Source organism: Cornus florida, unplaced genomic scaffold (assembly GCF_030987335.1).
Source record: "Cornus florida cultivar Cherokee Brave unplaced genomic scaffold, ASM3098733v1 CherokeeBrave_3.0.0_Hap2_Chr10, whole genome shotgun sequence".
NCBI classification, from domain to species: Eukaryota; Viridiplantae; Streptophyta; class Magnoliopsida; order Cornales; family Cornaceae; genus Cornus; species Cornus florida.
The window spans coordinates 27,566,305-27,577,426 of NW_026775580.1; the positions used below are offsets into that span (position 1 = coordinate 27,566,305).

The window sequence follows — 11,122 nt, forward strand, 5'->3', positions numbered from 1 at the left end:
AAGACTGTATGTGGACTATGTGTCCATACATATAAATATATATATATACACACACATCAAATCTTTTAGATGACACATACATCAAATCTTTTCGCCTGGTGGTTCTGTGGCTCACTTTTAAATTCAGGGATCAATTAAAAGATATGACAAGGGATAGGCCAATAGGCCAGTTGTTTGTTATAATTCTCAAACTCAACTAATGAATGGTATTCAACTAAAACTTTACATAAATTAGGGTAACGTACAAATATCATGATCCACATACTGCTTTTTTTGCTGAAGCACATGCACACAAATGCATACTTCAATTTAGATATTAGTTGAAAGAAATTCTCAATCGGACCACTAGATCATTTCGACTTTATTTTTTATTTTTTATTTTTTATAAAATATAAAAAAAAATTACTGCATGCATCAAGAAGTTATTATTACTGCTCAAGTATAAATTGAGCATAAGAGGTCCGATGGCATATCATTCAGAAATTTGTACAAAATACAATGCAAGTAATATGCAGAACAATTTTGAGAAAAGGAGTCGCATAGGCCGACAGGTTTTCCTATCTGGCCCTCTCAATGAGTAAATTACCTAAACCACAAATCCTATATTGTACCTTTGTCACCGTTATCATCAATAGCCTACGTAGGCGACTAACTTCTCACAAATTCTGCACGAAAGAAAAGTAGTAATTAGTTAACTAGAAACACATTACTTATGACTATGGAACTGTCAAACTTCCACAAAAATGTATATATACATGTTATTCTAGATTACAATTCAAAGCTCTCTCTGAAACCACGTAAATTGCCAGCAGGCTAACACACGTAATGTGCATCATCCAAATCAACCTTTCAACTAGGAACTCCCTGTTAAATCTAATAAATTGAGATGATACAATAAGGTTGCGCCATTTTGACCTGAAGGTCACGAATTCGAAACAAGAAAGCAGTTTCTCTGCATGCTCTACCCAGGCCTTGCAATGATGGAAACCTCCTGCACTGGGTTTGGCCTATTTTTATTTTTATTTTTATTTTTTAGGTGTGCCAAATTGCCCGCGAACAAAATTACATGGATGTCCATAAACCTTCTTTATTTAAGTCAGCAAAACCCTGGCCAGAGTGATATTCAACCTTACCTTCCCAACCAGTCATAATCATCAGATAATCTGCATAATATCAGTAAAACTAAGGAACAAGAAAATATTCAAAATCTAAATTAAAAATCAATAGACCTGGTTCTGATTCCTCTCTCAGGAACTTCTTAACTACATGAGAACACACTGTAAACCATATTGCCACATGATCGCATTGCTAGTTAAATGATTAAAAGATTTTGCACAAAAAATTAACCTGGAAAGGGAGATATTATGGAACTTGTGGAAATACTAAATGAGATTTGCTATCGTTTCTTATAAAATATCATTACCAGGAAAAGCAGCAAAGAGTTCCTTTAACCCAAAACTCCATTGTGTCCAGGACATATATCTCAAGCACCTTATTGCCTTATGATTGATATGTAGAAAATAAGAAGAAAAACGCGGGGGTTTAGAACTCATATTTTAAAGGAATTGAACTCATCCCCAATGACACAGGTAGAATTGCTTCTGGTCAAAGTTCAAGGCAATGTTCGTTCCCTCCGTATAGGGACCCTTGCATAGAGATATCAGCAAGAGGAAGAACCTTTGTGGCTGGGAATGGAGGAGGATCAACTATTCTATCGTACAAACAATATACAAGAAGTTAACAGGCTGTACAAACTATATGCAGGACAATTCTTGTACAGTTATTATGTTATATTCTTATATACATGCATAATAGGCTCCCTGTTGTTTTACTACACCAATTTCCTGTACTCTAATGGTGACTTCTGAAGGATTGGAAGCAGTTTTGTAACTTTTGTTTCCTTACATAAACTGATATTAATACTTTCATTCTCTTACCTTTAGTTGCAATCAAATGTAACATAAGGGAAATAGTCCAGACATGCGACAGATAAAGAAACCTTAGAATTCATTGTTAGGTGCCTTATCTTTTAAACAAAACAAGAATTCTTTATTGAAACTATAGGTAGCATCAGATGCCCGCATGCATATCTGCAACGGAAGTACAACTAATATCAGAACAAAATACTACCAGTAATGGGCAGACTCATTGTTACAATGTTAGTAGTTGCGATTATCAGCCTAGAAGTAGAAAAATAAGATTCATCAAATTGCTCCATCATTAGAATGCATATTATCCTAAACTGCAGCAGTGGTTTAGGGCTTCCATTGGTTCTAAATACATGTATATATATAGCTCCACAGTACAATAAGTTTGACCCTCACTTTATTTTTTACTGCACATGGCATTCAATCTGGTAGCCTTATTCGTATTACTACTATTACCTAATTATTGGACTGACACAGATCCTTCAGTTGAAGAAGGAAGATATTAAAGTACTATTTACACTAAAAACCAACTTCACAGAATGAAAATCCCTATTACTTCAAAATCCATAAAGCAACCATTTTTCTCCCTTATCTATATATATATATATATATATATATATATATATATATATTTTAAAATTAGGACCTTTTAGTGAAATGTAAACAAGTCTTCAAGGAACCAAAACAAAGGAAAGTTCCAGAACATATTTGGGTAGATTTTATTCAGTACACCTTACAAATTTATGCAAATTGTAGAGAAATTATTACATGCCCCGGGACCATTGGTCTGGAACTACTCACTAGATGACACATAAGTAAATGCATTAATTTTATGTCGATTTTATTTCACTTTTTACTTGTCGGTCACCTAGTGATTGATTGGGACTAATGGTCTCAAAACCTTACAATAATTTGTGAATTGTAAGCTATCACCTGATTCTTTATGCAAGCAAACTGCATAGTGAAAAGTAAGAACTCACAGACACTTTGCTTTGCCCTCGCCGGGCCTTGAATTCCTCCTCTCCTCTTTGAGAATGTAATTACAATTACTAAAATTAACAACTTGAAAACAAAATATTGAATAATAACTTGTCTCATTTTTACTCTCTACCTACTCCAACAACCAAACTTTACCTAATTTATCAATTAAAACCCATTCAAATTCAACAAGAAACAAAACCCTATTCATTCAATACACAAAATAACCATGTAGTCATTCAAAATAGAACATCAAATTGCACATACATATAAATAGAATCGAAAAATGAAAAAAACCCTAATTCCATTTCGTTTTGGGTGTTACCTCCTAGACTACTTCTTCTTGCCGCCTTTGGCCGCGCCGGACTTGCGCTTGGGAGGCAGAATAATCTCGCCCTTGAGGACAGGGATTTCCATAATCTGCGTAAGCCCACCGTACTTCTTCCGGAACTTCTCGACCTGATCGTCGTCTAGGAGCAGCGCCGAGCGGTTCCCGAGGTAGAAGGGGTGGTTTCCGGACCACACGTCCACCACGTACTCCTTCCTGGTCCCTCCGGTGGTCAGTACAAGTTCGCCATTGCAGTACACCTTCGAGTCCTCGTAGAATTTTGGGTGTATGTCCTTTTTCCTGCAAGTCCATTGCGGACGATTGGAGCTCACTGCACTCACCTGAATTAATTGCAAGTAAAGTGAAACACAATATAAATATATATATATATATATATATATATATAGAAACAGATTTGATTAGAGAAATTGGGGAGAGAAATTTACCTTCTTGAGAGAGAGAGTCGGAGGAGGAGGGACGTTTGTTTGCAGGAATGTGTTGGATAGAGTTAGCGCCATTTTCTGACTGCTTGTGTGTGTGTGTGTTGTGTGTGTGCGTGTGAGGAAAGAGGGATGAAGAAGCTGTGAATTGGAGACGAGGATAAGTGGTTGTGGTGACTGGTGGGGGAAGGGTTAAGATTACGGTAATACCCCTACTTGAGATTTCAAATGACGATGATGAACTTTTCGTTGTTGGAGTTGGGTTGGGCTGAATTGCTCCATGTGTGTGGACCAACCTATAATTGGGCTCGTGCTGGATTAGTGTTGGACATGAAATCCTATGTCCTCCCCACTTTTACGGAGCATTGAAATGATCCTTTGAATTTTAAAATTAGAGTAAATTTAGTTGATTTGATTTGATTTGAAATTCAAAAAAATTTCAGTTGATTTGAACTAAAAAAAATTTAATTTTAAATTTAAAGTGTCCATTCAGTACTTTCAAACACATCATAAATACATTTTAAATCAATAAATGCAATATGAGCATTATTGTTGTCACCGATTATTGAGTGTAGTTAATTTTGTCATTTCATAGGCTATATTCACCCAACATATTAAAACGTAAAGTGTAAAGTACATCACATATGTAATACTTTACATCACAAATGTAATAACCATCAAACAAGTATGTAACACTCATGCAACATTAAAGTTACAACACTCCTACAATGCATTACATTATGTTCTAACGTCATAACACAATTTTATTCAACATTATATAAGTGTTGGCAGTTGCGTTGTCGATTTAAAATTATTATATCGTCGATTTAAAGTTATTAAATTGTCGAGTAAAGTGTGTTGAACCTAAAATCACAAATAAGATAATCTTGATTCTTAAGATGTTTCTTGCATGTGATTTTTTATTTTTATTTTTTTATATGTAAAGAAATATAAATAAAAATTGTGATAATTATTCATATGCTAATACTTTGTTTCCAATCACTTGGCTAGACCAAATGCCGTTGGGTTTAATTTTGCTTTAAAACTTGTTTATTTTTATAGATTTTAAATAAATAAAAAATTGAAATCAGCATAAAATTGTTCGTTGCCGGCTTTTTTAAATACCTTTTATTTGTTTGAAAAATAAAGTTAAAGAAATACATTAGTTTTAGGGCATGTTCACTTATTAACTCCTACTTCTACTTTGTAAGAAAGTAAAATAATGATTATGATTTTTTAGGGTGAAATAGAAAAAAAAAAATGAGAGTGATGGGTGACAAACAAATGAAGGCTATAGTGATAGAAATTACTTCTTATCTATAGGACAGAAAGTAGAAAAAATGAGAATGATGGGTGAGTAGAAAAAGAAGGCTATAGTGACAGAAATTACTTCCTAAAAGTAGAGAAATTAACAAATCCTCAATCTCTTTTCTTCATTAAAAGAGGAATTACTTTCTTAAAGTTAAAAAAATAAAATTATATTAGTAAACACGATTTGTATTTTTATTTTAAATTTTTAAGAATTGACAATAAAAAATACGAAATAAAAATGTTAGTGAATATGTAGAGCACGATGGTTTGAGCAATTGTTCCTCCAAAATTGTTTTAAGAGAATAAATCAAATAGGTGACATTTCACCATTTTTATCCTCCTTTTTGTCGCCACAAAGAAGTATTGAGATATATATCATCATTCAGTACAAAATTTATCCATGCAAATTATGCAATATAATTCTTAACCCCTATTTTCTTTGCTAATCATAATATTTTATAAAAGAAATGTTAATAGGAATACAGATAACATAAAATTATTTTTTTTGTATATAAAAATTACAATTTATTATTTTTATATTATCGTATTCGTTTCCATTTTTTTTTTTTTTTTTTAATTTATCGTATCCACCTATGTTGTGTGGTTTCTGTGTCATGTATTGGTATCCATGTTCAATGTCTAGTTACAGATTAAAGTGTGGAGAGCATCCAGGGACTATTAAAATAATGCATGGACAACTCTCTTAAATAGGAAAAGTCATGTTTAAATATTTGGGTAAAGTGCGCAAAAAAAGAAACTCTTAAAGTATTACCTTTTTGTAAATAATCGTCCTGAACTTCAAATTACCCTATAATCTATTAATTTATTACAATTAAGGATAAACCCAAAGGCTATTATCATTTCTTATTAAATTTGTCATTTCTTATTAAATTATATTTATTATCTTTTCTCTTATCTAAATGTTAGTTTTACCATTTACCTTAATTTTAATTTATTATAAATATGAAGAAAAAAAAATTATATCTACCATTTTCTAAAATGATTAACTTATTATTAAAAATTTACTATTTATAATAAACTTATTATACTCAACTTAAACTTTTTTAATGTAAATTAAATAAAAAAAAAAAAGAGCTCCTTTATCATACAATATATTCATGAAAAATTAATAAACTACTTAAATAAATAAATAAACAAAACCTTCTTTTTCATGCAATAAGTTCATGAAAAATTAAGAAATTACTTAAATTTTAAAAAAATTTCTACTTAAAAAAATTAAATTTAAACAATTAATTTTTAAACATAAAGGCAATTTTATGCAAAATTAATGGAGAATATGTCATCAAATTAGTTTGAATTTTTTTTTTCATAATTTATTTCAATAAGAAAAATTGTTTTAAATATAATTCAAGAAGAAATGGTGTTATGGATTTAATGAAAAATAGTCTAAGTATCGGGACATTTTGCAACAAAATGTGATAGTTTAGGGGCCATTACGCACAAAATATACTTTAAGAGGATTATTTGCAAATTTAAACATAGTTTAGGGGTTTTTTTTACACTTTACCCTAAATATTTTGAAAAGCATTAAATTTTGGTGATTGAAATTGAAAATTTGTGCTTTTACCCTAAATATTTTGAAAAACATTAAATTTTGGTGATTGAAATTGAAAATTTTTGCTTTATGTTGACCTTAAACTTAATAAAGTGTAAATAGTGACCAAACTTGAAAAATAATTGCCAATGAGTGACCATGTAATTTTAATATTCAAAATACCATTCCTTCTATCAACAGAACCCTAATTCATTCTTATTGTTCTTCAACCCCACCCCTAAATATTAGAAGTTTCAAGAGTCATAATATTAATTTACTTTATTATCATGACTAGTTTAGTCAAAATTTAAGAATTGCTATCAATTTTGTTCATGAATTGAATCAAACCACTTATGCTATGTGTTGATACCAAAAATTTACACGCTCTGGAGTCTGTGACAATTCCTGCAAGACAAGAGAAGTGATGACCGGTGTGGTGCCGGCCGGATGCACTCCGACGGTCAAGTTAGTACTCGACGATTAAATATCCGATAAGGATTCAATATGAAATTTATGGCGTACCTTTTTAGGTTGACTAATCCTTTCTTTTATAGAAGCATTAATGGTAGTAGTTTTTCAAGCGAGATTCTCCCTGATCCAAGATGATATCGTTCCCTTCTTACAGGAATGGTAACTCTAGTTACATGTGGTATTATAATTCCATGGAGATTTTGGGTAAGATAAATCCCTTACCCTTATCTTATTTCTCTTTTGACTTTGAGCTGCCTATTATTTTTATCCTTATCACTACGTTTGGTATGCAGGAATGAAATAGAATGGAATACTCATTCCAACCATTTAGTTGTTTGGTGTGCAGGAATGGAATGGAATGACCATTCCAATGGAACAAAAATCCATTTCAGGGAATGAAATCCATTCCATTAGTAAACCTATGGAATGGCCATTCCATTTCTTAGTAAGATAAAATATTTTTGTAATATTCCCAATAAGCCCTTAATCACATTCCAATAAGACAAAAATCTTTCGCATTCATCAAAAATCTTTCACATTCCATTTTTCATGTTTATCGGCTTCTTTATTAGACGTGATAAAGGTCTTTTATCTTCCCTCTCTTCTGAACATACCTATAGCTGTCATTGACAAAAAAGTTGCAGGACTTTCAACCAAATTACAAGTATTAATTTCTTTGTTTATTTATTTTTGATAAGTAAGTATTAAATCTCTTTTATCTTCTGAGTATATCACTTTTTTATTTTATTTATTTATTTATTTTTTTGTGTCTTTGTGTTAAAATATTTGTGTAATCATCTGGAACCAAAAGGTCAAGTTCATCGTTGGATAATTGGAGAACCTTGCTTGATTAGAATTTTATCAAAACTAGAATTTTCAAGAAATCTACAATAAAAAAAATTAAAAAAAAAAAAAATTACACAAGTACTTGGAAATATTACCAGGTTTTTTTGTTGGGTTGATGATTTATTTATTTCCTTAAGTTTATTTGAGTTGATCTTATGGTGCACGATTTTTTATATATTATTAAGATTGATATATCATTATATATATATGTAATTTTTTAGCCTTTACATCAATTTCTTAGATTAAATATTCAATCATGGTGACTTGGTTTAGTTATAATTTTTTTATTTTTCTTTCCTCCACTGAAAAGGGCATTTTTGAGAAAATGCATTCCCTTTCAGATTTAATGATACTCCACCAAATAATAAAATAGTAATAATCATTCTATTCCATAACGATTCACTGTGTCACACCAAACATTAGAATGGTAATATTCATTCAATTTCATTCTCATTCTCAATCCATTCCAAATTTCATTCAATTCCATTCATGTACACCAAACGTAGCATTATGAATTCAAATGAGTTTATACTTCACTTGTGAATGATGTGATATATATGTTTAGAATTAAACAAATTTTGAAAGTAATTAATCCGGAGGATTATTATATTTGGATTCATGATTATCATATCATGGATCACCCTTTATCATTTTTTAATTACTGGGAAAAAATCTAACAATTTGATCCTTTCGTGGATTAATCCTCGTTGCTGCAATGGCCTTGCTCACATGGTTGGCCAATAGTATAAGGTCAAGTCCAATGGGGCTCGTGAAACCCATTTTCCATAAAGCCCAACCGAAGTCTGGAGTCCCAATCAAGTCCAGTGGGGTCGCCCACTTTTTGGGTCTCATGGGTGGCGACCTAGCTAGCGATCGCGGGCTTGAGCATGCCGGCCTGCAAGCAATTATTATTATTATTATTATTTTTTTGGGAAAAAAAAAACAGGCAGAGCACTGTGCATAAGGGCCTGTTTGGGTAAGAAATTGGCCAAAAATGCATTTTTTTGTATGTTATTTGTGTTTTTTTCTCAACAATACTAAAATTAATTGAAGAGCCAAAACACACCATTGTGACACATCCGATAACTAAAATTTTGGAGAGTTCAAAATACTAACTTGGTAAATCTAGACAGCCAAATTTTGAAGATGCCATTGGAGATGATGATCTAAGAGGAAAGCTCATCTTGGCACCTGCAATCATGGCTTACATGATTAATTGAAGCAGCTACTGTGGATGTTTCCATGTTTGCTAATAAGTGCATAAAACTCCTTATTTTATGCATCAAAATAAATTTTTAATTAGCCTTTTATATTATTTAAATATATATATATATATATATATATATATATATATATATATTTAGGTATTAATTTCAAAATAAGAAGAAAAAAAATAAAAATTTCACAAGTGAAGAGTTGGTATTAATAGCCAAAAATGAACATAAGAAGCATTATAGGAGACTTGGTGTTGTAAACAGACTATTCTAAGGACACAAGTGTGATTAGGGATGGCAACATTTGATACGACATGAGATAAGAGGATTTGGATTTGGACTAATTATGTTCGTGTTATAATTGTGTCGACACGGATTGACCCGCTAAATAAACGTGTCGTGTTCGTGTTTAACCCTGTAAACACAATTATCACACAATTAACCCAATTATCTAAACGTGCTAGATAAACGTATCATGTTCATGCCAAAAATGATCCGTTTCGTTAAACATGTAGAATAAACATGTCGTATTTGTGTCAAAAATGACTTAAACGTGTCTTTTCGTGTCGTGTCATGTAATACCCCCAATTTAAAAGGACAGTCTTGGAATTTTATTATTTTATTTAATTACATTTTTATTTAGTTAATTGTTTTAATTATTTGTTAAATTACTCGTTTTTGTGAATTAATTGTTTTCTTTTAATTGTTTATTTAAATTGTGTTGTGGGTTGTTTTATTATCTAAATTGTATTCTTAAATTTTAGTATGTACGTGCTTATGTGGCTTTGTGATTTAAATGTAATTTAGCTGTTTCATTTTTAGGGTTTCTGGTTGTCTTTAATTAAATCACGTCACGGGTTTTAGCCGACTTAGGGATGGTTTTATATTAGAATTAGGATTGTGGTGTGAAGCCTATATATATACATATTATACGTTGGTTTAGGGTTACAAACAAAACCCTAGTCACCATAGTCACGACTGTGAAACAGAGAGATACACAGAGAGTAACAAAGAGAGAATTCTGAGAGTTTAAAAGGGAGCTTTAAGGAGAAAGGAACGGGGGGTTGCTTCTAGGTTGAACCAAGAGCACCGGAGGAGTGGAACGGCAGTTTAGGACGTTGTCGGAAACTTTAGAGACGGTGGATTATAGTTTCAAAATCTGAAACTGCAGGCAAATCTCTGTTCTTCTCTTTCCCGTTAATTCGTGTTCTGTGCATGCCTAGTTAAGACTCCAGGGGTTAATCATAGATTAAAATAGATGAAACGAATATTATGATTCATCCTGTATGCATGTTTAAATCAGTTTTTAGTTCCATCATATTAATCTGTCTTGGTGTTGCTTAAAAGTATTAACTGAAATCTTGTTGCCGATTGTTTTCAAATCTAGTGTTAAATTCTTATTCTAGTCGTATATCTATGTTGGAGGATTAGTCTAAGACATTAAACGAGCTTTAGAATAAGTACTTAAAACAGTGCTCAAATTCACCAAATTAATCTGTTGTGGGTTGCTTACAATTTCAGACTAAGTTTCTGTGATCAGTGCTTCTAAACCTATGTTCTATGCATGCTATCATTGCATATCAGTGATTTAAAATTTATCTAGGACTGAGTTTGAACCTAGAACAAAGATTTAAAAACATCACAGAGGCTCCGTTAATCACCGGAGTTGGAGGAGAAGACACAGAAACAGTTGACGGCATCTAAGGAGAGAAGAGCAGCTCCAAAGAAGGAGGAGCCGCCTCTTCCTAACCTTAGAGCCGGCTCCCTAAGGTGTGGAGCCGGCTCTACCTTGCTAGGAGCCAGCTCCTAAGGGGTTGGAGCCAGCTCTTGTTGAAGAAGAGCAGGCTCTGCATTTTTCAAGAGCCTACTCTCACCTATAGTCTTCCAGTTTTGTTTTTTGGGCACTGTTTGACTGCGTGGGGTGTTTTGATCAGTTTAAATTGGTTTAAAGGGTAGGGATGACTACTGTAGACCTATAAAAATAATGGTGAAACATTAGTTTGTAGTTGGATTAAGGGATGAAGCAATACAAAGTTAAAGAAAAACTAAGG

General features: G+C 32.1%; 1 protein-coding gene across 1 annotated transcript; it reads right to left on the reverse strand.

Moving 5' to 3' along the window:
• Nucleotides 1-410: 410 nt before the first annotated feature.
• On the reverse strand, nucleotides 411-3,834 carry LOC132277818 (large ribosomal subunit protein bL31c). Its single transcript, XM_059779660.1, has 3 exons — nucleotides 3,681-3,834; nucleotides 3,232-3,575; nucleotides 411-665 (listed from the first exon to the last, which is right to left on the reverse strand). Exons 1-2 carry the CDS (start codon nucleotides 3,750-3,752, stop codon nucleotides 3,240-3,242), a joined length of 408 nt encoding a protein of 135 aa, XP_059635643.1. The 5' UTR covers nucleotides 3,753-3,834; the 3' UTR covers nucleotides 411-665; nucleotides 3,232-3,239.
• Between the last annotated feature and the right edge of the window lie 7,288 nt (nucleotides 3,835-11,122).